The sequence below is a fragment of the Anomaloglossus baeobatrachus genome, chromosome 3 (assembly GCF_048569485.1).
Source record: "Anomaloglossus baeobatrachus isolate aAnoBae1 chromosome 3, aAnoBae1.hap1, whole genome shotgun sequence".
NCBI classification, from domain to species: Eukaryota; Metazoa; Chordata; class Amphibia; order Anura; family Aromobatidae; genus Anomaloglossus; species Anomaloglossus baeobatrachus.
Window position 1 is genome coordinate 421,614,069 of NC_134355.1, and position 27,492 is coordinate 421,641,560.

Consider the following 27,492-nt stretch of genomic DNA (forward strand, 5'->3'; position numbering starts at 1 on the left):
GATTTTTTCTAGGATTTTGATTTTTTTCTGCGTTTTGAAACTTCTCATTGACTCCAATATTAGCAAAACGCTGCCAAAATGGCAAAAACAATTGACATGTTGCTTCTTTAAACGCAGAGATTTTGTCACATTTTTTGCAACTGAAACGCTGCGTTTTTAACAGCAAAGTGCGCACAAGAAAGCCCTATTTCCCATAGACTTTGCTTGAAAAACAAAACGCATGCATTTTGGCATTAAAACGCTGCAGTTCAAAATGCTGCGGAAACGCATGAAAAAACGCAAACTGCGCACATGGCCTTATGACGATACTGAAGTTAAAGCTTCTTCACCTTTTTGCAGGCCACCATTCCAGACTTGTGTAACGTGCGTCGCATGGTGCTTGCATGGACGTCTGTTTTCTCATTATTACCGTACGAAGCATACGAGTAGCTTGGACTGCCATGTTGTCGCACTAGAACTGATAGACCTTGTGATGACCCGACTTGTTGACTCTGATTATTTTGGCTGGACATCCACCTCTTGGCTTTTGAATGGATGGATGAACTTAATTTCATAATATTCGAACTGTCATGGCACTCACATGATGCATTCTGGCAATTTTCTTGGCCAAGAGACCACTATCAATGAGTTGGAAGATGCTGTTTTCTTTTTTGGAGGAAAATCTTCTACATGGCTGCTCCTAAACCAATGACTTTTAGCTTGGGAATCAAATTAACACACTGAGCTATTAGGGAATGTGAGAACAGGTTGTAATTTGTAGCATGCAGGAAGAAAAACATTTTTTACACCAGGAGCAAAACAGTAACAATGCAGTGACATGAAAAGAATCTGCATAAATAATCATATGCTAAATAGTTGCAAATCAAATAAATGTATGAGATAGCCAAGATAACGGTCTATAAAAAGAAGGTAGTCTCACGTTTAAAGCTATAGTAGATGGTGAGATATGGAGACTGAAAATCAAAACTTCAAAACATTGTTACCCTTTTTCTTGTCAGTGAATATATCCTACATCCTGGTATATATGTCACCCATCATTGGCCCATATAGGTATATATGCCTCCCGTTATGCTGCTCTTTTTTAACACAAAAATGTAAAATGATTCTACTCACCGTACCTCCACTTTCCCGCTGCGTGGCGTGGCGTCTTCTTCTGATGCTGGCAAAGTACTTTGGCGTGTAAGCAGACGGTCTCAGCATTCGGTTGATCACAGATCTGTTTTAGAATCTGCTCATCACTTATCCTAAGTAGGAGAGTATTTAATTCCATTCAGTGATGAAGGGGTAAAGGTCTCTTTTCTATCCTGGTATGATTGACTTGTAGCTGTTAGGGGTACTTTGCATGTTGTGACATCGCTAGCATCGGCTATATCAGAGGTCTCAAACACGCGGGCCGCATGCGGCCCTTCAGGTGGCTTTTTGCGGCCCGCAGGCCCGTGGACCTGGTAAAGATGGCGACCGGTGCAGGGGCCGCAGCTGCCAGTTATTTATTTCAGCCTACAGTTTTGTCTTTGCCGCGCACAGTGAAGTTCTCACTGCAGAACGCAATAACAGCTGCCTGCCAATCAGAGGCAAGCACCTGCTGCATATGACCTCAGATGATTGCCTGTGATTGGCCAGTGGCTGTTGTGCAGTGAGAACTGCTTTGCACGCGCCGGCCGAAAGTTCAGCGATGACAGCAGCTGTGATCATTACCGGGTCCACATGCCTGCGTGCTGCTGACAGCAGGTGAGAAGAATGTTTTTGTGTGTGTGGGGTTCTGTGTTGCTGGCTGAGGCTGCAGTGTGTGTGTGGCATGCCGTGTGTGTGTGGTTCTGTTGCTGGCTGAGGCTGCACTGTGTGTGTGTGTGTGTGTGTGTGTGTGGTAGCTGAGGCTTCACCGAGTCCACGTGCCTGCATGCCGCTGACAGCAGGTGAGAAGAATGTTTTCGCGTGTGTGTGTGGTGAGTGTGTTTCTGTTGCTGGCTGAGGCTGCACAGGGTGTGTGTGTGTGTGTGTGTGTGTGTGTGTGTGAGAGAGCTGAGGCTGCACAGGGTGTGTGTGTGGTGTGTGTGTTAGCTGAGGCTGCACAGGGTGGGGGTGGTGGTGTTAGCTGAGGCTGCACAGGGTGGTGGTGTTAGCTGAGGCTGCACAGGGTGGTGGTGTTAGCTGAGGCTGCACAGGGTGGTGGTGTTAGCTGAGGCTGCACAGGGTGGGGGTGGTGGTGGTGTTAGCTGAGGCTGCACAGGGTGGGGGTGGTGGTGGTGTTAGCTGAGGCTACACAGGGTGGGGGGGGTGTGTGTGAGCTGAGGCTGCACAGGGGGGGGTGTGTGTGTGTGAGCTGAGGCTGCACAGGGTGGGGGGGGTGTGTGTGTGTGTGTGAGCTGAGGCTGCACAGGGTGGGGGGGGGTGTGAGCTGAGGCTGCACAGGGTGGGGGGGGGGTGTGAGCTGAGGCTGCACAGGGTGGGGGGGGGGGTGTGTGTGTGAGCTGAGGCTGCACAGGGTGGGGGGGGGGGTGTGTGTGAGCTGAGGCTGCACAGGGTGGGGGGGGGTGTGTGTGAGCTGAGGCTGCACAGGGTGGGGGGGGGGTGTGTGTGTGTGTGAGCTGAGGCTGCACAGGGTGGGGGGGTGTGTGTGAGCTGAGGCTGCACAGGGTGGGGGGTGTGTGTGTGTGTGTGTGAGCTGAGGCTGCACAGGGTGGGGGGGGGTGTGTGTGTGTGAGCTGAGGCTGCACAGGGTGGGGGGGTGTGTGAGCTGAGGCTGCACAGGGTGGGGGTGTGTGTGTGTGTGTGTGTGTGTGTGAGCTGAGGCTGCACAGGGTGGGGGTGTGTGTGTGTGAGCTGAGGCTGCACAGGGTGGGGGTGTGTGTGTGTGTGAGCTGAGGCTGCACAGGGTGGGGGGGGGTGTGTGTGAGCTGAGGCTGCACAGGGTGGGGGGGGGTGTGTGAGCTGAGGCTGCACAGGGTGGGGGGGGGTGTGTGTGAGCTGAGGCTGCACAGGGTGGGGGGGGGTGTGTGTGAGCTGAGGCTGCACAGGGTGGGGTGTGTGTGTGTGTGTGTGTGAGCTGAGGCTGCACAGGGTGGGGGGGGTGTGTGTGTGAGCTGAGGCTGCACAGGGTGGGGGGGGGTGTGTGTGTGTGTGAGCTGAGGCTGCACAGGGTGGGGGGGTGTGTGTGTGAGCTGAGGCTGCACAGGGTGGGGGGGGGTGTGTGTGTGAGCTGAGGCTGCACAGGGTGGGGGGGGGGGTGTTAGCTGAGGCTGCACAGGGTGGGGTGTGTGTGTGTGTGTGTGTGTGTGTGTGTGTGTGTGTGTGTGTGTGTTAGCTGAGGCTGGGGCACATTGCTACAAGGGGACAAGGATGCGCACATTTTTACAGAATGGGAAACAAGATGGGGCACATTACTACAAGATGTTGGCCAAAATTACTATGCGGTGGTTATTGTAAAACTGTATTACTTACAAAAAGGGGAAAAATGTAAAAAAAAAGTGTGTATGTATGTAGAGATATATATATACACTACACATTTGTTATAATGGACAAATGAAAAATGTTCAAAAACAGGGATTCAAGGGTGTATAGAAAGAAAAAATGGTACCACTACCAATGTCACTTTGTCCTGAAAGGAATGCGGCCCCTCAAATTATTTTTTTCCTGTGTGCGGCCCATACACCCAACCGAGTTTGAGACCCCTGGGCTATATAGTACCCGCCCCGTCGCACATGCGATATCTTGTGATAGCTGCCGTAGCGAACATTATCGCTACGGCAGCTTCACATGCACTTACCTGCCCTGCGACATCACTCTGGCCAGCGAGCCGCCTCCTTCCTAAGGGGGCGGGTCATGCGGCGTCACAGCGACGTCACACGGCAGGCGGCCAATAGAAGCGGAGGGGCGGAGATGAGCGGGACATAAACATCCTGCCCACCTCCTTTCTTCCGCGTAGCCGGTGGAGGCAGGTAAGATGTTCCTCGCTCATGCGGCTTCACACACAGCGATGTGTGCTGCCGCAGGAATGAGGAACAACATCGTATCTCCTATTAGTGCGACATTATGAAAATGACCGACGCTACACAGATCACCGATTTTCGAAGCTTTTGCGATCGTTTATCGGCGTATCTAGGCTTTACACGTTGCAACGTCGTTTCCGGCGCCAGATGTGCGTCACTTTCGATTTGACACTGACGATATCGCAGTAGCGATGTCACAGCGTGCAAAGTACCCCTAAATCTCAGCTGCAGACATCTCCTTCCACTATATAAACTCACTCCTCACTCTCTGCTATGTCGGCTATAGCTTATTCTATAACTGACCAGTTTGAAGAAGCCAGGCTCTGGAGAAGCTGAGGTGTTGTTTCTGTTGCAGCTGGGAAGCTTCCTGCTTGAGTAGCTGTGGAGAACTATTTGTTATGTCTTTCACGTTTGTCTTACCTTCCTAGTGGTTTTATTGCAGTGATGTGACTAGTATTTCGCTGGCCTTCGCACTACCCAAGGTGAATTCAGGGCCAGTGAGGACCTAGGCACGTGACAACGCACGGGGGGAAAGACCCGTCTAGGGATGTTAGGGAGTGCAGGGATCAGCCTCAGGTGAGTGTCAGGAGGTGGTGTCAGGAGGTGACCCCGCTCCCCTCTCCCTAGCGCCTGGGCCATACTTTGTATTGTTTCCTTGGTGTACCTTTTGTGTTGGGTCATTTGCCGGGGGTACTCTTCAGTGTGACAATTTCACCCAATCTAATACAAACTCAGTGAAATGCACAGCAATATTTTTATGTAACTTTTGCAGATTTTGGTGTCGATTTTCAGGTCATTTTTTTACACAGTCAGAAAATATATATATATAGTATAAAATATAGTAGTTTTGTAATAAGTATTTAGCAGGGGTTTTTTTGCTTTTGTCTGTCATCCAGAGACTGTGGGGAAAAAATGTGGCATGTTTCATCAGATGCAATAATATTAAGAATCAATGCTTCTAGGGAAGATTATGGTGCCATACGGAAGCACAGAGATTTGAGGCTTTGTCTAGGGCTGTGCAGATGGCTCTGCTGTGTACATGAAGCTGTAAGCCGGTTTCAGACACCCTATGGTGATCTAAGTTTAGTGTAATAAAGCTAGAGAAGGGCAGAGTATTAGGGCGGTGATGTGGCTGCAGTACAGCTGGGGCCCACTCACAGATTATCAGTTCCATCTAGTTTCAATAAAAAAAAACAGTATCAAAATATTGAAATGTTTTTATTCACATTTCCGTTATTATTTCTTATGTTTTCAGCACATTTTATTGCACCCACATCAGTACCATTTTTAGCCAATAGAAGTCAATGGATAGAATTTTAAAAGACATTTTCCATTATTGCATACTTCACACTTTTGTGGATTTGTTCCATTTTTTTTATCATCCGTATTTCAGTAACATTTTACAAACCACAAACACCAAAGTAGCTACAATATGAGAAATGGGACAAAGTCGAAATAAAAACCACCATAGATCTTCCCACTAATTCTTCAGCTTTGTGCATTGTACCCATTTTTGTGCTGTTGTAGTGCCCCTGACTATATCAGGGTGCTACAGGGAACTCTATCCTGTACTCCAGGGTGCAGGGCCTACCCTCCCATGGTTCCAAGTTCCCATCAACAGTGTCACTGACATCTGCACTACAAATCCCATCCACACCTCACACCAGGGCTGGACAGACACACTAGTGGATTGGTCAAGTTGTAGCATGGCCGCCCACCTAGGCGTCAAGCAGACAGGTGGGAGGGAAGAAGTCAGTTTGGAGTCAGCTCTCAAAGTGTAAGGGAGAGAACAGAGTTAGCCCTCAGAGAGTGAGGAGCAGGGAGTTGGAGCTCCCAGGGAGGCGACAGGTTGGGTCGCAAACGGTGGTCCGGGACCACAGGAGTCGGGGACCGGTATTAGGAACACTAGACAGGAGTGTAACAGACGCAGTCTAGGAGGACTGTTGGCACCAGAAAGCCCAGCCACCTTACCGGTACGGCGGGGTACAGGACCCTAGATCGGGGAGTAGCTTCAAGCAGCCTGATAATTGACCTGTGGAGTTTAGTCTCTTTATGAACTTTCCCCAAGAGCTGAGATTGGAGGCATCAGCACAACGCGGGGGATAGGGTTCTCCAAAATACACAACCCACTGAAATCCCAAGAGCCAGCCACCAAGAGCACAGATGCCATACACATGGATAGCGGGGCCCCGAAAGCGTCAAGCCAAGGGGCCACAACTGTAAAACAATTTGTGCACGGAGGCAGGGCTCTGGGCTTACCAAGTGACACTGGTGGGAGCGGGACCTGGACGGGCTCCCCCCGTAGAGACTGCGATGCCTAGATACTTTGGTTTACCATCTGTGTGTCTGCTTAATCCACCTGATCCAACACCACGACTACCGCAGTGAGTAACCTGACCCCTGCACCTCGCTTCCCAAGGCCAAGTAAGCTACCCGTTTACCAAATCCCCACTATCCGAGGCTTTCCCTACCTGCGGAGGGCTGACATCTGGCTGCCCCACACCATCTGCCATTGGTAGCGGCGGTAATCCCCTTACCGCAACCCGCAGGTGGCGTCACGAATATTCATCCCCTGTAAATATCCCCTTACATTTGAAGTGGCCGCAAGCCCCTGGGTCCGGAGACCCTCGAGCCACAGCAACCCTGGATCCGAGCAGTTGGACTGCTGCTGGGGCGGCACACCATATTGTCCTGTAAAGGTAGTCCCACTCTTTTGTTGGAGACTACATTGCAAGTCCCGTCAAAACATTTTGTACTTTTTTTCCTAGTAAAATGATGGACTCACAAACAGAAACCACATAGAAAAATGGGTCCGCTTTCTGCCCTTTGTCAGATATAATACGAGTTCTTGTAGCAGTTCTGTTCTTATGACGGGGCGATAGTGTGACCCTAACCTGAGTTGTCATTTTTTTCATCATATCTGTTCCACTTCTGGAAAGGGTTAACTTTTCTATGGCTTTTGTCACAGTTGTCCTGAAATTAAGATGACAAAGAAGCAGCACAAGTCAAACACACAAAAACAGAACCTGCATTGACTTCTATGGGATAAAAGTAATCTTTGCAACATGCAACATATATAAAGATTCGGAACCATAGCCGGAGTCTGGAGACGTGATTATTCTGGTGCTCTTCCCAGCGTGACGGTGGGTGAAAGATAGGACCATCCTTCATGTGTACATATGAGGAGACCTGTGAAGAGCCGGCCGGATAGTATTCATGCTGCTTGTGGTTTCGGCAGCATTAATCGTATAGAAAGTTCCCTTAACCCCTTCATGACCTTGAACTTAACGGTACGTCCACGATTGTGTTGTTCCTGTCTATGCGGGCTGGAGCCTGATGATCACAGGTTCATGTACCCTAAAGCTGGTGTCACACTAAACGACAGCGACAACGACGTCGCTGTTACGTCACCATTTTCGGTGACGTAACAGCGACCTTGTAAGTCGCTGTTATGATCGCTGCTTAGCTGTCAAACACAGCAGAAGCAGCGATCATAAGGTCGCTGTGCTACATGTTCAGAGAGCAGGGAGCCGCGCTTAGCGGTGGCTCCTTGCTCTCCTGCAGCACACATCGGGTTAATTAACCCGATGTGTGCTGCAGCTACATGTCACAGTTCAGAGAGCAGGGAGCCGCGCTTAGCGCTGGCTCCTTGCTCTCCTGCAGCACACATCGGGTTAATTAACCCGATGTGTGCTGCAGCTACATGTCACAGTGCAGAGAGCAGGGAGCCGCGCGCACTGCTTAGCGCTGGCTCCTTGCTCTCCTTGCTACAGTATACATCGGGTTAATTACCCGATGCGTACTGCAGCCACATGTCACAGTGCAGGAGCCGGCACTGGCAGCAAGAGCGGAGGCTGGTAACCAGCGTAAACATCGGGTAACCAGGGAAAGGTCTTCCCTTGGTTACCCGATGTTTACGCTGGTTACAGCTTACCGCAGCTGCCAGTGCCGGCTCCTGATCGCTTCATTTCGTCGCTCTCTCGCTGTCACACACAGCGATGTGTGTGTCACAGCGGGAGAGTGACGACCAAAAAATGAAGCTGGACATTCAGCAACGACCGGCGACCTCACAGCAGGGGCCAGGTCGTTGCTGGATGTCACACACAGCGACAGCGACGGGACGTCGCTGCAACGTCACACGTCAATGGTGACGTAGCAGCGACGTCGTTGTCGTCGTCGTTATGTGTGACACCAGCTTAAGGAGACAAGTAAAAACAATAAAAAGTTAAAAGAAAAGATTTAAAAAATATGGAAAAAAAAAAAAAATACAACCCCCCCAAAAAAACCCCATAAAGGTTCAAATCATCCCCCTTTTTGCCCCATTGAAAATAAAACAATAAAATGACAAAATATACATATTTCGTATCGCTGCGTTCAGAAATGTCCGATCTATTTATTAAGATATAAATAATTTGATCGGTAAACTGCGGAACGAAGAAAAAAACCCATTTGAAAAGTTATTTTGGGCAGCAGCAACATTGCAATAAAAGGCGATCAAAACATCGCGTCTACTCCAAAATAGTATTGGTAAAAACGTCAGCTAAATGCCGCTTTACACGCTGCAATATCGTGATTGATATCGCTAGCGTGGGTACCCGTCCTCATCGGTTGTGCGACATGGGTAAATCGCTGCCCATGCCGCACAACATCGCCCAGACCCATCACACTACTTACCTGCCCTGCGACGTCGCACCACCTCCTTTCTAAGGGGGCGGTTCGTTCAGCGTCACAGCAACGTCACAGCTGCGTCACTGAACTGCTGTCCAATAGAAGCGGAGGGGCGGAGATGAGTGGGGCGTAACATCCCGCCCACCTCCTTCCTTCCACATAGCGGCCGGGAGGCAGGTAAGGAGAGGTTCCTCGCTCCTGCGGTGTCACACGTACCGATGTGTGCTGCCACAGGAATGAGGAACAACCTCGTTACTGCTGCAGTAACAATATTTGAGAATGGACCCCCATGTCACTGATGAGCGATTTTGCATGTTTTTGTAACGATGCAAAATCGCTCATAGGTGTCACACGCAACGGCATCGCTAATGCAGCCGGATGTGCGTCACCAATTCCGTGACCCCAACGAGTTCGCTTTAGCGATGTCGTAGCGTGTAAAGCCCCCTTTAGGGTGCAAAAAATAACCCATCCCAGAGATCCCCAAAAATGAGAACATTACTGGTCTTAGTAAATGGCAACTAAGGCGTCACTTCTTTTTTACAAATTGTAGATTTATTTTTTCATCAATTAAATAAAAAAAACTATACATGTTTGGTATCTATGGAGCCTCAGCTCACACACACACACACCCCCACCCTGTGCAGCCTCAGCTCACACACACACACCCACCCTGTGCAGCCTCAGCTCACACACACACACACACACACACCCCCCCATCTATGGTTTACTTTAGTACGTTACAAGTTACAGGTCCTTTTCTACAAAAACGGTTTCCTTTTTCTCTACGGGCACTTTCCTTTGCCTGCAGGGGACATACGTTAACCCCCTAGTAGCTGCGCTCTAACCCGGATTTACTGTAGGGCAGATCCAGCACACACTACCGGCTCTGGATAAGTTCTCACCTCTCCACTTCTTTGTCAGGGCACTAACCTTCGCCTGCAGGGGCCACTTGTTATCCCCCTGATAGCTGCACTCCACTCTAGTACACACCACCGGCTCCGGACTAGTCCCAACTCTTCCACCGTTTCTCATGGGTTTCCTCTGCTTTCTAGCCAAGAGTACTCACTCAGGCTGACTGCCTCGTCTCACTCCCACACTCTGCCCCGTCACCTCAGACCGAGCTTGCTCGCCTCTCACATCTCACTGCACACTGGACTCTGCATTCAGAACCCTTCCTTCCCCACCTAGGCTGCCCTGCCCCTTCCTTCCCTGCCACTGTTACCAGGGGAACCACTGCTCTACACTGGCACCTAGTGGGGAAACAGTTTATGACAGGTAACATTTTACCATCAACATTTACAATTTGCCACCATACTACTGTAGCGTCTTCAGGGGGGGAAAAACCGCTCCTTCACTACCAGGGGTCCGACTACCCCTTACAAACATATGAATCAAGAGAAATTTAGCTACTGAATTGATCAATGCAATAGAGCCCCAACACTACGCCAAAGTATTTCTCTACGTTGGGGTCCCTAGCTTGTGTGTGTCCTCTCATGCAGTTAAAAAACTTACCGTGTATGGGAAGCTGAGACCCAGGCTATTTATGCGTATAATGTGGATTGGCAATAGGTGTGGTTGGGGAGGGTTCACAAACGAAAAACTTAGAATGGTGTTCCAAACGTTATTCCTTATTGTTAGTAGTTTTTCGTTTGTGAACCCTCCCCAACCACACCTATTGCCAATCCATATCATATGCATAAATAGCCTGGGTCTCAGCTTCCCATACACGGTAAGTTTTTTAACTGCATGAGAGGACACACACAAGCTAGGGACCCCAACGTAGAGAAATACTTTGGCGTAGTGTTGGGGCTCTATTACATTGATCAATTCAGTAGCTAAATTTCTCTTTATTCATATATTCATGGCAGTAATGCAGATTCCATTTTTCACATTTCATTCTTACATACAGCTATTGAATTTTTCATGTCAGTATTCACACAGCAGTTTCTGCTATTACATGTATTCCCCTTACATAGTCACTGGTGTGCATACCTTATCTCCCCATAGTGATGTTTTTTTAGGTTTTTGCACCCAGTTCAGACATAGAATGGTGTTCCAAACGTTATTCCTTATTTGTTAGTTTTACCATAAAGTGAACATGGTAAATACAAAAGTAAAAAACAAAATTGTGGAATTGAACTTGTTTTTTGCAATTTCGACACTTAGAATATTTTTTCCAGTTTTCTGTCTTTTTAGGCCCTGTGCGCACGCTGCAGATTTACCGCGGATTTGCTGCAGAAAATGTGTCTAACATTACTGCAGTCATTCACCAGCAAATTCTATGGGTTTTAAAAAAATGCTGTGCTCACACTGCGTTTATTTATGCCCGCGAATTTTCTGCTGCGGATTTAATGAGCATGTCACTTCTTTTCCAGGTACCTGCATTTTTTGCCATAGATAATGGTAAAAATCAGCGGGGACCAACTTGCGGTAAATCCACGGCAAACCGCGGGTGCGGTTTTACCACAGTTTTTATCGCAGGTGCGGGATTCTTTTAAGACGAATACCAGAAAACAAAAAAAGTGACTTAAAGGGGTAGTCCAAGACTAGGACCACCCCTTCTGATTCCATGTTTCCCCAGGTAAAATGACAAAGCCTATGCTCTCCTCCCATACCGGCGCCCTTCAGGGGTACCCTGGCTCGCAATGCCGGGGGTCACATGGGGTTGTGACGTCACACGAGCCCTTCTTCTGTCTCCCCACCTTTGGACTGAATGAGCAATTAACATGAAATGAGTGGTCACATCCTGCTGATTGGTGAGACAGAAGAAGGGCTCGTGTGACGTCACAACCCCATGTGACCCCCGACATCGCGAGCCCGGGCTGCAAGGGGGCGGGTATGGGATGTGAGTATGGGCTTTATGATTTTACCTGGGGGGAAACATGAGGAATCAGAAAGGGTTGTCCTAGTTTTTAAAGGGTTGTCCTCACCCCTTTAAAAAAAATGCATGTAGGTGAAAAACGTAAAAATACGGTGGATCCGTGATACAAGTGTCATTGAGCCCTCGCTCGAGCAGGAGGAACATTGGTAGATTGGCAAATGGAGGGGCGAGGACCTGACTACCTGGGGCTTGTAGTCCGTAACCATGGAGACACAAGACACCAAGTGCTATTATTGTACATTGTAAGGCACCAGACGCAGTGCCCGCTCCATGTTGGCGCTCCCCTGGCACCAGTACCGGCGCTCCTCTATATATAGGACGTTATTCCTTGGCTGGACGCCCGTGTATATCTGGGGATGGGGGAGGACACGCAGAGGCGCCTCGGATTACAGCCTCCTGCGACGCCATGTTGGGGAGGTAGAGGTAACAGCTGATGGAGGGCGCCCCCGAGCTCCACCCGTGACGTCACGCCTCCCCCCTCCTTCCACTCATTGTCCTGTTATCTCCCAGTGTTATCTGCCTCCATCGTGCACTCACGCTCCCTGTAAGCCCCGCCCCTCATCCGCGCCCCGCCCTCCGAGCCACACCCCGCCCCCCTGTAAGCCCGCCCCTCCCAGCCGCTGCTGCCGGCTCCTGTTTCTAGGATAGAGTTCCCTCTGAGCCCCGTATGAAGTTACGCTCCGGTGTTCTGTGCCCGCTGTGCGCCATTCCCGGCACCCCGCCGGCTCCTGTCTCTACTGTAGAGTTCCCGCTGTGCCCCGTAAAGTTGCGCTCCGGTGGTGTTCTGTGCTCTCAGTGACTCGCTCTCTCCCCTCCTCCGAGCCCCGCCCCCTGTGAGCCCCGCCCCTCCGTGGCGCCCCGCCCCTCCCAGCCGCCGCTGCAGGCTCCTGTTTCTAGGATAGAGTTGCCGCTGTGCCCCGTATAAAGTTGCGCTCCGGTGTTCTGTGCCCGCTGTGACTCTCCGCTCTCCGCACACAGGTCCGGGACCGCGCGACATGTGGAAGCTGAACAAGAGCAAAGTTCTCATAGAGGAGACACCTGATGAAGAAGCGCAGGCTCCGCCGGACCCCCAGGTAACCGGGAGGGGCAGCCAGATGTGCGGGGCTGGACGGGGCTCGGGAGTGCGGGACATTAGGGATTGTGTGACGCAGGGGTGACCGGCAGCACCACAGGAAATCCTCATCCATGTACCCAGCCTGAGGGCCACTGAGGGTCCAGCCCCCGCGAGCTTAGTGCTCACTCACATCTGAGTGTACAATACAGCTCCATTGCTGCAATTGGAGTGAGATGCGAGTGCGCTTTTCCCCCTCTCCTAGTCTCTGTGTGTCATCCGTGTGATGTCCCTGACATGTGTGTGACGTTCCTGTCATCCGTGTCACGTTCCTGTCATCCGTGTGACATCCGTGTGATGTTTGTGACATCCCTTTTATCCGTGTCACGTTCCTGTCATCCGTGCGACATCTGTGACATGCATGTGATGTCCCTGTCATCCGTGTGATGTCCCTGTCATGTGTGTGACGTTCCTGTCATCCGTGTGATGTCCCTGTCATCCGTGTGATGTCCCTGTCATGTGTGTGACGTTCCTGTCATCCGTGTGACGTTCCTGTCATCCGTGTGATGTCCCTGTCATGTGTGTGACGTTCCTGTCATCCGTGTGACGTTCCTGTCATCCGTGTGATGTCCCTGTCATGTGTGTGACATTCCTGTCATCCGTGTGACGTGCCTGTCATCCGTGTGATGTCCCTGTCATCCGTGTGACATCTGTGACATGCATGTGATGTTTGTGACATCCCTGTCATCCGTGTGACGTCCGTGTCATCCGTGTGACGTCCCTGTCATCCGTGTGACGTCCCTGTCATCCGTGTCACGTTCCTGTATCCGTGTGATGTCCCTGTCATCCGTGTGACGTTCCTGTCATCCGTGCGACATCTGTGACATGCATGTGATGTTTGTGACATCCCTTTTATCCGTGTCACGTTCCTGTCATCCGTGTGACATGCAATCTTAACATGGAGTTTTACATACTGTCAAAAGCTAAATAGATGAATGGATAGAGGTATATACAGATGTGCACATATATATAATGTCCCACCCCCCACATATTCTAATCTTGCACCCTTTGCTTTTCATATGGCACTATAGGGTGTTTATCCTTGTTTTTAGCCCCAAATTCAATCATTTAAAAAAATTAACGTCGTGCAGTCCCCCTTATTATTGTTATCAAGCTAAGGTGAAGCAGACAGCTGTGGTCTGGTATTCTTAGACTGAGGAGGCCCATGGTTATTGGGCCCTCCCTAGCCAAAAAATAGCAGGCCGCAGCCGCCCCAGAAGTGGCGCATCCAATGAATGTACCAATCCTGGCGCTTCGCCTCGGCTCTTCCCGGTGTGGACAGACAGTATATATCTAGCTTCAGACAGTGTGTTGCATTTTTATTGCACCCATTGACTTGTATTGGTGAGGTACACAGGCATTCGCAGCATGCTTCGATTTGCCCCACATGCCGAATTTTGAGAGGGAAAACTAGCAGATATGCTCTGCCCTATTTTTCAGCATTGGTGTGGGTGCAATGTGATATTTTTTTCTCTCGCATTGCACGCGCAGATTTCAGACGCAGATGTGACTGAACCCGAATTCGCCCTTATGATGTTGTGTATTTTTGCAGCTTTCAAAATGCAATGTTTTACAGTACAAAGTGTATGTATTTATAGCAATCTCCTGCCCACTGGGCTTTTTTTAACCCTGTGTAAACTGGTCTGCAGTGCGTTTTTCCAGGCCGCATCATGCCACATTCTTTTGCGGGAACGCTCAGTTTTCTACGCGGATTTCCCCCATAGACTTGCATTAGATGCAAAAAATCCACAGGTAAAAGACACACATGCATTTTTGGTGCGTTTATGCGGTGGAAACGCACCAAAAACTCATGTAATCTGCACCCAATGATGTCAGTGCCTGGAAGTTTCAAAAACAAAACAACTTTATTTAAAGCATGACACAGCAGAGACAAAAAACGCAGCGTCAAAAATGCGATAAAAAAACAGTGTCAAAACCGCACGTAAAAACCCAAGTAAACGAAAGGCTGCTTTACACGCTACAATTTCATATGCGATCTCGTATGCGATGGTCGCATATACGATCTGCAGAGATTGTACATAGGTCGTCTCTGAGCCGTCACACGTGCATATTCTATACGATGTAACATCGATCAATATCTCGTTAGATCTACCGGACCGCAGACAGGGATAAATGATTAACATTACACGAGTAGCATGCGCCTTATAAAGCACGAAGGACAATTGGTTACGCAGTTGGTACCACCAATCATAGCGGTGGGCGTGAGGCATGGCATCGCATATGACGTATATAAGAACGTTGAGGCTTGTCGTTGGTAGGGTGTCAAACGTTACATTATACCAACAAAACGAACAATATTTAGAAAATGAACGACGTGTATGCGATCAACGTTTTTGCGAACAATCAGGGTCGCACGTAGTTGTCACACGCAACTACGTCACTGACTATGCCGGATGTGCATCACTTACGACGTGACCCCGCCGACATCTCGTAAGATATATTGTAGTGTGTAAAGCCCACTTAAGGTGCGCAGATTGTGCAGAAATTCTGCAGCGTTAGGCTATGTGCACACGCTGCGTTTTTTTGACGCTGCGTTTTTGTGCGTTTTTGGCCGCTAAAAACGCACCTGCGTCGAAAAAACGCGGCAAAAAACGCACGCGTTTTGCCGCGATTTGGTGCGTTTTTTTGCTGCGTTTTGCTGCGTTTTTGCTCACTGCGTCCTTATGCGTTTTTTATCAGTGAACAAAAAAAAAAAAGGTCTGATGTCATTTCCTTCTTCAATGTGTTCTTCATTCTCCACTAGTGTATGCAGAAGAGCAGACAGCTGCAGAACTACAAGGCTCAGCATCCTCGATCCAATAGTGTATGCAGGACAGCAGACAGCAGCTGTCGAACTACAAGGCTCAGCATCCTCCTTCCAGGACTGTATGCAGGATTTCTTTGCCCCCCCCAAAAAAAAAAATGACGTGGGCTTCGTCATATTTTTGTATGCTAGCCGGGTACAGCAGGCAGGTACGGGCTGCCCCCAACCCCCAGCTGCCTATTTGTACCCGGCTGGGAACCAAAAATATAGTGAAGCCCTTTTTTTTTAAATTATTTCATGAATTTCATGAAATAATTTAAAAAAAAAATGACGTGAGCTTCGCCCCATTTTTGAGTCCAGCCAGGTACAACTAGGCAGCTGGGGATTGGAATCTACAGTGCACGGTGCCCATGCTTTCTGGGCACCCCCGCTGTGAATTGCAGTCCCGCAGCCACCCCAGAAAATGGCGCTTTCATAGAAGCGCCATCTTCTGGCGCTGTATCCAACTCTTCCGGCTGCCCTGATGCCGGGTGGCTAGCCAGGTAATAATGGAGTTAGGGCTAGCTGTATATTATCAGCTAGCCCTAAGCCCGAAATTCATGGTGTCACGCCAATATTAGACATGGCCACCATGAATTTCTAGTAAAGATAAAAAAAAAACACAACACAGAAAAATATTTTTATTAGAAATAAAACACAACACAATTAGTGACTCCATCTTTATTGAAATAAAGAACCCCCCTCCGCAGTAATCCTGGGTCAGGGTCCCGCGCCGTCCAATCTGGATCCAATATCATCTGATCGGTTTGCTGGAAGGCAAAGCGATCAGATGATGTGTCAGGTTAAAGGATGTGAATCACATAACACATCAGCTGATTGTATAAAAGCCGATTATACAATCAGCAGATGCATCAGTAGAAAAAAAAAATACTCACTTATGTGCTGAATTACCGGCAGCTCCTGCAGCGATGGGGCGGGAGTCTGATCCTGTCCGATCGCTGCAGCAGCTGCCGGTAATCAGGGATGAAGTCTCCTGACGCATCCGCTGATACCGGCCGGGCGCCCGCGTCAGCCCGAGACTCGATCAGCTGATGCGTCAGGTGACTGCATCAGGTGATCCATCGCCAGGTCCTGCAAGCAAGGTCCTGCCCCGGGGAGACTGCACACAGCCGGAGCGGGAGCGGCGATACCGTGACAGGAGCTGGGAGCGGGCATGGCACCGCGAGGCTGCACACAGGTGAGTATAACTTTTTTTTTTTTTATTCTACTGTTAACTTTTGTTTTCGCAGCCGCTTCCACCTCCTGCCTGTACATGGCGCCGCACGGCAGCTGACATGCACAGGACGGGAGATGGACGCGGCGGTGACGGTACCGGGAGGATTCATGCTTCTGTCTATACTGACAGAAGGAATCCTCTTCCTGTACACGTCACTTTACTACCCACCTCCTGCGCTTATAGCTGCGTTTTTGGTCTTAGAAACGCACCAAAACGCAGCTATTTGCGTTTCTCATTGCGTCTTTCAACATCCCATTGAACTCAATGGATGAAAAGCGCAGTGAAAAACGCGGGAATAATTGACATGCTGCGTTTTTGTGGTCACCACAAAAACGCAGCTGAAAAAAAACGCTGTGTGGGGACAGCAAAAATGAAAACTCATAGACTTTGCTGGGGAAGCAAAGTCATGCAGTTTTGAGGCCAAAAACGCACCCGAAAAACGCCGAGAAAAACGCACCGTGTGCACATAGCCTTAAACATTCAACTGATCCTGATAAGTTTATATGAACTGCAAATAATGAAGCTGTCTCAGCTCTGCTACTGCTACGTACTCAGCTCTGCTACGTATCTAGCTGTACTCCGTATCCAGCTCTGCTGCGCATTACGTATCCAGCTTTGCTACGTATCCAGCTCTACTCTGTATCCAGCTCTACTCCGTATCCAGCTCTAAGTATCCAGCTCTGCTACGTATCCAGCTCTGCTGCGCATTACGTATCCAGCTTTGCTACGTATCCAGCTCTACTCTGTATCCAGCTCTACTCCGTATCCAGCTCTAAGTATCCAGCTCTGCTACGTATCCAGCTCTGCTGCGCATTACGTATCCAGCTTTGCTACGTATCCAGCTCTACTCTGTATCCAGCTCTACTCCGTATCCAGCTCTAAGTATCCAGCTCTGCTACGTATCCAGCTCTGCTGCGCATTACGTATCCAGCTTTGCTACGTATCCAGCTCTACTCTGTATCCAGCTCTACTCCATATCCAGCTCTGCTGCGCGTTACGTATCCAGCTCTGCTGCGCGTTACGTATCCAGCTCTGCTGTGTGTTACATATCTGTGTTCTGTATCCAGCTCTGCCGCACGTTACGTATCCAGCTCTACTCCGCATCCAGCTCTGCCGCACGTTACGTATCTAGTTCTGCTGTGTGTTACATATCAGTGTTCTGCATCCAGCTCTGCCACGCGTGACGCATCCAGCTCTGCCGCGCGTTATGTATATGTGTTGCATATCCAGTTCTGCTGCGCATTATATATCCAGCGCGTAATGCATCCAGCTGTGCCGCGCATAACGCATCCAGCTGTGCTGTGTGTTATGTACAGTCACATGAAAAAGTTTGGGCACCCCTATTAATGTTAACCTTTTTTCTTTATAACAATTTGGGTTTTTGCAACAGCTATTTCAGTTTCATATATCTAATAACTGATGGACTGAGTAATATTTCTGGATTGAAATGAGGTTTATTGTACTAACAGAAAATGTGCAATCCGCATTTAAACAAAATTTGACCGGTGCAAAAGTATGGGCACCCTTATCAATTTCTTGATTTGAACACTCCCAACTACTTTTTACTGACTTACTAAAGCACTAAATTGGTTTTGTAACCTCATTGAGCTTTGAACTTCATAGGCAGGTGTATCCAATCATGATAAAAGGTATTTAAGGCGGCCACTTGCAAGTTGTTCTCCTATTTGAGTCTCCTACGTAGAGTGGCATCATGGGCTCCTCAAAACAACTCTCAAATGATCTGAAAACAAAGATTATTCAACATAGTTGTTCAGGGAAAGGATACAAAAAGTTGTCTCAGAGATTTAAACTGTCAGTTTCCACTGTGAGGAACATAGTAAGGAAATGGAAGAACACAGGTACAGTTCTTGTTAAGCCCAGAAGTGGCAGGCCAAGAAAAATATCAGAAAGGCAGAGAAGAAGAATGGTGAGAACAGTCAAGGACAATCCACAGACCACCTCCAAAGACCTGCAGCTTCATCTTGCTGCAGATGGTCAACAATACAGCGCACTTTGCACAAGGAGAAGCTGTATGGGAGAGTTATGCGAAAGAAACCGTTTCTGCAAGCACGCCACAAACAGAGTCACCTGAGGTATGCAAGAGCACATTTGGACAAGCCAGTTACATTTTGGAAGAAGGTCCAGTGGACTGATGAAACAAAGATTGAGTTGTTTGGTCATACAAAAAGGCATTATGCATGGAGGCAAAAAAACACGGCATTCCAAGAAAAGCACTTGCTACCCACAGTAAAATTTGGTGGAGGTTCCATCATGCTTTGGGGCTGTGTGGCCAATGCCGGCACCGGGAATCTTGTTAAAGTTGAGGGTAGCATGGATTCAGCTCAGTATCAGCAGATTCTTGCCAATAATGTGCAAGAATCAGTGCCGAAGTTGAAGTTACGCAGGGGATGGATATTTCAGCAAGACACTGATCCAAAACACAGCTCCAAATCTATTCCGGCATTAATGGAGAGGAACAATTACAATGTTCTGGAATGGCCATCCCAGTCCCCAGACCTGAATATCATTGAAAATCTGTGGGGTGATTTGAAGCATGCTGTCCATGCTCAGCGACCATCAAACTGAACTGAACTGGAATTGTTTTGTAAACAGGAATGGTCAAATATACCTTCATCCAGGATCCAGGAACTCATTAAAAGCTACAGGAAGCGACTAGAGGCTGTGATTTTTGCAAAAGGAGGATCTACAAATATTAATGTCACTTTTATGTTGAGGTGCCCATACTTTTGCACCGGTCAAATTTTGTTTAAATGCGGACTGCACATTTTCTGTTAGTACAATAAACCTCATTTCAATCCAGAAATATTACTCAGCCATCAGTTATTAGATATATGAAACTGAAATAGCTGTTGCAAAAACCCAAATTGTTATAAAGAAAAAAGGTTAACATTAATAGGGGTGCCCAAACTTTTTCATATGATTGTATCTGCATTACATATACAGTTCTGCTGCATGTTACGTATCCAGAGCGTAACGTATCCAGCTGTGCCGCGCGTTACAGATCCAGCACTGCTGCATATCCAGCTCTGCTGCGCATTGCATAGTCGGCTGTGCTTGGTCATTGTGCTCTGAGTTTGCCATGATGTATTTTTAGTCGTCTCTCCTTGTGGGTCAGCTTTGTTTCCTGGATAATGATGTGCAGTTTACACTAAGCAATGCCAGTAGAGGCACAACATACAGCACTCTTTACTGCCTGGGGCACAGAGGGACATGATGACTCTGCCAGGCTCCTTTATCTCTGCCTGGCAGCTGAAGTGTTATTCCTGCCTCAGTGGTGCCCAGGAGACCTGCTCCACATGGCTTTGCTCCCCTTGTCAGCCTGGGGTTTGTAAATAGCAACAAGTTACCGAGCCCTCGCTGCTGTCCCAGGCACAGCAGTGGCACATGGATGCCAGGACAGGGTTTCTTTACTATACTAGTACAAGCCTTGCCAGGCCCTGCCCTGGTGACGACTTTAGAGAACTCATTGGTACCTTGTCTTCACTATGTATGTTATTTTGCTTTGTTGATGTTTCTTGTTGGTGGCTTTGTACGTAAAGGAGGACAAACTGATCCGTGGGAAATTAAAAATGGATTGTGCCATCCTAGATACATGGGCTGCTGCCGCAGGGTTGTTACGGTTCTGACAGTTAAGGACAAGTTGTATATTGTCATGTTTTAAGTGGGTCATGTTTTTAATCCTGCATTGAGCTATACACGTCGCCTCTCTTGTCCCGCACGGGGCCGTACGCAATTCAGGGCTGTGGAGTCGGAATCGTGGAGTCGGAGTTCATTTTGGTGGAGTCGGTATAAAATGGACAGCCTCCAACTCCTAAAATATATAATAAATTGGGGACAGGAGTGCAATGCAGAGTGTGCTGAATATTTTTTCATAGGAATTTGGGAAAGTTATGAAATGTCCTATAAATGGCTGTTCTATTCCTGATCTAAGGCTACATTCACACACAGCATTTTTGCTGCGTTTTCTGAGGATACGTTTTTTAGCTGCAAAAGCAGATCGGCTTTTTAAAAAACCGCATCACCTGAAAGGTTTTTGAGCTCATAGATAATGTTTTCAATAGCAAAAGCAGATTAGAAAAACGCCACAAACTGACATGCTCATTCTTTGTGAGGATGTGTTTTTGAGCACAAAAACGGATCCTCACAAAACGCTGTGTCTGAATGTCCTACCTAGAAACCCATTGCCTTTGCTGGGATGCCCAGAGTCACTGCATTTCACTGAATTATTTCGCCATCAGTGTTTGATATTTTTGTGACAAGAAAGAAATTGTTAGCAAGACACTGGCAGTAAAAGATACTAAAGCTCGTCACACCAGCCAGTTTCTCCAGGCCTTAGTGGAAAAAGTTCAGCAAGATTACGAACTCAAAAAAGAACAAGTTCTTGCCATTGTAACGGACAATGCTTCAAACTTGATAAGTACAATTACACTGATGAATGAGAGTAATGAACAGCAGCTAGAAGAAAATTTAGGATTTAGTATGTTTGAGATGGAAGGCCACAGTGCTGTTCATGTAACTGAGGAACAAACAGATATTACAACAGATGAACAGCAAAATGATACTTTAGGATTAGATGATCTTGAAGCTGCTTCAAAACACTTTCATATTCATCACATGCGCTGTATTGTGCACACGCTGCAGCTGGCAATAAGAGATAGTCTGCAAAAGGGACCCTGATTTCACACATCCGGCTTTTCGCCGGTTTGGCGGATGCGGCGCACTCCAGTACAGTGTATACAGTACAGTGGCAGCGTGACAAACGCCGGTCACATGCTGTCATGTGACCCGGAAATTGTGGCGCTGCCACTGTACTGTATCGTACTGTACTGGCGTGCGCCGCATCCGGCGAAAAGTCGGATGTGTGAAACTGGGCGGACATGCTGGAAGTCTGATGGGAAAAGTGAGAAAATTGGTTATTGCCGCAAGAACCCCTAAAATTGATTCCATCTTGAAGAGACGTGCTGGGAAAGGGACTATTGTTGATCAAGCCACTCGGTGAGGCAGCACTTATTTAATGACTGACCGATTGGTTGAACTAAAATAATTTCTTATAGATATGGTGAACCCTCAAGTAACCTTAAATGAAGGTCAATGGACACCGGTGGCTGAATTGAAGGAATTGCTTAATCACCCATTTACCGTGACTAAAAAATTACAAGCTGAGGATTTAACTCATTTTTTAACGCATTTTCATAAGGGAGTGGAAGAACTTGCTATTTTGCCTGTCCCAAAGAGGAGGTTTAATCGCAGATGGCATTTCTGCTTCAATGAAACGGAGAGAGACACAGATATTGGAAATAAAATTCTTCTGGCAGCTGTTTATGTGGACCCCAGTCATCGTATACTGCTTGATGATCAACAGCTTATTAGAGGAAAAGAAGCTTTGAGTGAGGTAGCAGTTAGGATGAGCGGCTACAGGACTGCCTGGCGGAAGAGGACTTGGGGCCTGACAGTGCTTCTGCTGCCATATCTTCAACCTCATCAGATGAGGAGTTTAACTTTGACAAGTATTTGGATGACATGGAGCAGGCAAAGCGTTGCCGCAAGGAAAAAGATTTCATTCCATCTCCTATAGCAGCAGATTTACCAGATTTCAGCAAAATTTTTCACTTTGTCTCAAAGAAATAGAAAAATTCAACCATTCATCAACACTGACTGTCCATGACAAAATTCCTTTATACCCGGAAATTGTTAGAGATGTTGCCCATGTGGTTACGGCTATGCCTCCAACCCAAGTTACTGTAGAGAGGTTGTTCTCTAGCCTTAAAATTATTAGGTCAGATTTGAGGTCATCTGCGAAGGAGGATCTGATGGAGGCAATTCTATTTCTTACAGCAAATTCATAGACTGCACAAATGGTATTTACCATATTTTGTTGAAAACTGTTTTTTTGCCACTTACATAGTTTATTACATAGTGTTATATATAACACACACACACACACACACACATATATATAACACTATGTAATACACTATGTAAGTGGCAAAAAAACATACTAAATAATAACATTTAGTATATTGCTTATATTTAAGTGAAAAATTTATTGTAGTATAATGTGAACATCAGACATTTAATCATTTTATGATACGATAATCAAGATGTTTTAGATAGAACATAAAATATATTCATTGGAATACAACTTTAGAACACAAACTGTAATAAATTGTAAATATGTAATACACTATGTAATTATATATAAATATATATATAGTATGCACACACAAGATACACTATGTAATATACAGTAGATTACATATATATCACATATTTACAATTTATGACAGTTTTTTGTGTTCTAAAGTTGTATTCCAATAAATATATTTTATCATACAAATGATTAAATGTCTGATGTTCACATTGTCCTACAATAAGTTTTTCACTTAACTATAAACAATGTATGTGGGAGTCGTGGAGTCGGAGTCGGTGCAAGGGAAATTGAGGAGTCGGAGTTGAAGGTTTGGCTTACCGACCCCACATCCCTGGTACGCGTCGCCTCTCTTGTCCCGCGGGGGGCCGGTCGCGTCGTCTCTCTTGTCCCGCGTGGGGGGCAATCGCGTCGCCTATTTTGTCCCGCGTGGGGGGCAATCGCGTCACCTCTTTTGTCCCGCGGGGGGGGGGCAATCGCGTCGCCTCTCTTGTCCCGCGGTGGGGCCGGTCGCGTCGCCTCTCTTGTCCCGCGGTGGGGCCGGTCGCGTCGCCTCTCTTGTCCCGCGGTGGGGCCGGTCGCGTCGCCTCTCTTGTCCCGCGGTGGGGCCGGTCGCGTCGCCTCTCTTGTCCCGCGGTGGGGGCCGGTCGCGTCGCCTCTCTTGTCCCGATGGGGGGCCGGTCGCGTCGCCTCTCTTGTCCCGCGGGGGGGGGGCGGTCGCGTCGCCTCTCTTGTCCCGCGCGGGGCCGGTCGCGTCGCCTCTCTTGTTACGCGCGGGGCCGGTCACGTCGCCTCTCTTGTCCAACGTGGGGTTAGTCACGTAACATCTTTGTCCCTTCTCACCATGTTTGCCCCCATTAAAATAAAAAAAAACCTTCACTGGTTTCACAGTTTTCTCCAGATGGTTCTTGTGCAAGAATATTGCTATGTGCACTGAATACGTTACATATCTGGTGCAGAAATTTGTGCACAAGTTTTGCATCTCTTGGTAGGAAAAACACTGTAAACTATGCACGTTTTTGGTACAGATTTTTCCCCACTCATTAGTATAGGTGAAATTTGCATCAAAAACGCTGAAAGAATTGACACGCAGCAGTTATCCAATTCAGTCAGGAAAAAAAAAGCAGTTGTGCGCGGTGATGAGATTTCTAAAATGTCATAGCTTTTGCTGGTATTGCGAAAAGCAGCATTTAGTTTGCATAAAGAAAACACCGCTGCAAAACGCAACATGAAACAGCCCTATGGCGTGTTCAGATGAACGTATGAAACGTATACAGACCAGGTGTTATATGTACATCAAAGCAACCGATGGAAATCTACGTGGTACTGCACATCAATGTTTTTACTCAGGGACTTATGGACTGTGTATAAAGCTATCTCGGCGTGTACTAATTTGATCCAAATTTCCTCCAAGTAGCGGGGTTCAATGTCCAGGCGCCAGACAGGTTTTAAATGCTATTAACCTAGAGATTAACCCCAAATCTACATGTTAATAGCATGTTTTACATGTAATAGGTTCCCTTTAAATAAAAATTGATCCATTAAATGCAAAAAGTTTGGAGCGAGGTCCCTTCTTTCCAGTTTGGAGCGAGGTACCTTCTTTCCAGTTTGGAGCGAGGTACCTTCTTTCCAGTTTGGAGCGAGGTACCTTCTTTCCAGTTTGGAGCGAGGTCCCTTCTTTCCAGTTTGGAGCGAGGTACCTTCTTTCCAGTTTGGAGCGAGGTCCCTTCTTTCCATTATTTTGAACTAAATATTGATGTCCTGCTGCATATATTAATATGACCACACTACGGAGCCGTGAGCTCAGCTTTGGATATACATCTAGTCATTGACACATACCTCCCAACTTTTGAAGAAAGGAAAGTAGGACAAACACTGTGGGGCGCCGCGGCGAATTTTGGCCATGCCCCTAGCCACACCCATTTGGCAGTAAGGGTCATTCAGCAGATGTCCTGGACTGCTCATTCACAGTCATAGCAGCCAGAATTTTCTTATATTTATATAAGCGTCACTATATGACATGTTGCTTATTTGTGCCTATAAGGCCGTGTTCACATGTTGCATAAATTCTGTGATTTCTGTTTCTGTCTGCACCAAACTACACAATAACAATCTTCTGATTTTTCCATTTTTGATGGATTTTTTTCTGCCTTTTCTCCATTATTTAATGTGCTTTTGGTTCAGATGTGAATCTGCATTTTTAAGTGTTTTTATTGTACAGAGAAGCTTTTTCCTGCATTTTATTAAGCTCCACATAGAAACCTCCAGAGAAAAAAAACCCAGCGAAACCGCAGAGTTCAGCAGCGTGTTTTCATGGAATTACATCTACTTTGCTTGGATAATTAAACACAGCAGAATAAATGTGCAAAAAAGCAGCAGAAAAAAATGCAGCATTTACACTCTATGTAAACATGGCCTAAATGTCCAAGCAAAGTGGATGAGACGTCATGAAACTTAAACCCTTGGTGCATCTAAAGACTCTGCTGAACTGTTGTTGTTTTTCTTCTCTTTATAAGCTTCAGGATTCACATCTCCAACAAACGTATCAAAAAAGGCTGCTTTCACACTTCCATTTTTTTCCTTCAGTTGCAATCTGTCGCTTTAAGGAAATACGGTATCCTGCAAAATATTTAGCAGGATTCTGTTTTTTCCCCATAGACTTGTTTTAGCGACATATTGTGACTGATGGCCCTGCGTTTCATCTGCCGTGTGGCGGATCAGTCGTTTAGTGACTGACTGTTGGGCTGGAGCAACGCAAAATGTAACAATTTTCTACAGCGGCGGAAAAACGGATGCCGATGGATGTTTTTAATAGAAGGCTATGGGCTCCGGAATCCGTCAGTGTATGTCAAATGACGCAATCCGGCAACAAATCCGTCATTTTATTCTGGGCATTCTCAGATCAAGCATAAATGAACTTCTGGTCATGAAAACTCTCCCGAGAATAATCGGCCTCAGCAATGCATTTTTATTAAATTTTTTTATGGGTTGTAATAAAGAAAAATAATAAATTGCTCCAATATTTTGCACCATTTGCCGATCCCCATAAATAATCTGATTACAGACACACCAAATATGACCATGTTATTTGCCAATTTGTGATGTTTATTATTTTATAAAAAAAGCAATCAAAATTACTTTGTTCTAATTTTTTTGTATTATTTGCAGTCATTTTATTAGAAGAAAAAAAAATCTCTTTTCCTCTCCCCTTAGAATACAGGAGCTAGAGATACTGCTCTGTACAATGGATCGCTATGTCATGTGTAATCTGCTGCATTGTAGGTTCATCAATATAAAATCCTCCCTCTGACATCATCATTCATTGTGGCTCAACAGCTAAGGGCTCTGAACACGTTTGAAAGTTGCTGGTTTGAATCTTGGGGGGGGGACATAAAGAAATATTTATGTTTGTATTTTCTTTTCTCAGTTCTTTATAGTAGTTTTAGTGAGCAAATGAATCTGACTCTTTTCTTCACCTACAAAGGGATCCAGTATCTATCTATTTATCTATCTATAGATCTATCTATATATCTATCTATGTAGTTATCTATCATGTATCTTTCTATCTATGATGTATCTATATATTATCTATTTATCTATCTATCTAAATATTCTACTTCTGGTTTTAGTGCCTGAAATACAGGTCAAGATTACCAAATCTTCCTATGTCTTTCAATAGAGGAAGTAGCTCAATGGTAGAGCTGCTGCCTATGGATATGAGTTCATGAGTTTGAGTCCCGGCTGTCCTAGTAAACCAGAGAAGATGAGAGTTTAATTTATTCACTGCACTGATGGGGAAGAGTCGGGACTGTGGGAGAGAGCCCTCTAATTGGGACAGTCCCACGGAATCCAGGACATTTGGGAGGTATGTTGAGCTTCCAGTGGTGTTCGGTTATAAGCTGGTGTCCGTTAGGTTATGCTTCCATCCACTGTGTATAAGAACCACCAGTCTTGTGTAATGCAGCATATAAGTGTTTGCTTTGTTTATATTAACTAGGTATTTGATCCTCAGTTTTATTTGGTAAGATCTTTATTTAGGCCTATCCAGTACATAAGTCATTAATAAAGAAACCAAATACATAGGGATTTTAATGGCCTGGGTTACACCTGAGATTTGACAAAAGGGAGAATGTTGAATGTAAGGGGGTACTTTACACGCTGCGACATCGCTAGCGATTGTTAGCAATGTCGAGCGCGATAGCACCCGCCCCCGTTGCCCGTGCGACATTTGGTGATCGCTGCCGTAGCGAACATTATCGCTACAGCAGCGTCACACACATACCTTGACAGCGACGTTGCTATGACCGACGAACAATCCCTCCTTCAAGGGGGAGGGGCGTTCGGCGTCATAGCGTTACAAAACCCGTGCAAAACCCAAATGGCAAAAACAATTGACATGTCAGTTGTTTTTGCCATTTGGGTTTTGCACTGGAAAGCTGAGTTTTTGACCAAAGTTCTGCAACAAAAAGGCACCTTTTTTGAACTGCATAGTGCGTGTTAGAAAACCAAATTCCCATAGAATTTGCTTGAAAAGCAGAACACATCCATTTTGGCATTAAACGCTGCAGTTGAAAAAGCAGCGAAAAAGCAAGTAAAAAGCAAAGTGCGTTCTTAGCCTTATGGGTATTTTATAGGCT

General features: G+C 46.9%; 1 protein-coding gene across 2 annotated transcripts in view; it reads left to right on the plus strand.

The window, feature by feature from the left end:
• Positions 1 to 27,492, plus strand: part of TDRP (testis development related protein) — a 230,344-nt gene that overhangs the window by 37,004 nt on the left and 165,848 nt on the right. Inside the window, exon 2 of one of the 2 annotated variants that reach the window (XM_075338467.1) lies at positions 12,514 to 12,608. In XM_075338467.1, coding sequence (XP_075194582.1) covers positions 12,531 to 12,608 — 78 coding nt within the window. In that variant the 5' untranslated portion in view covers positions 12,514 to 12,530. Of the gene's footprint in view, positions 1 to 12,397; positions 12,609 to 27,492 lie in introns of those variants that run through there. The other variant, XM_075338466.1, reaches the window with a different exon arrangement.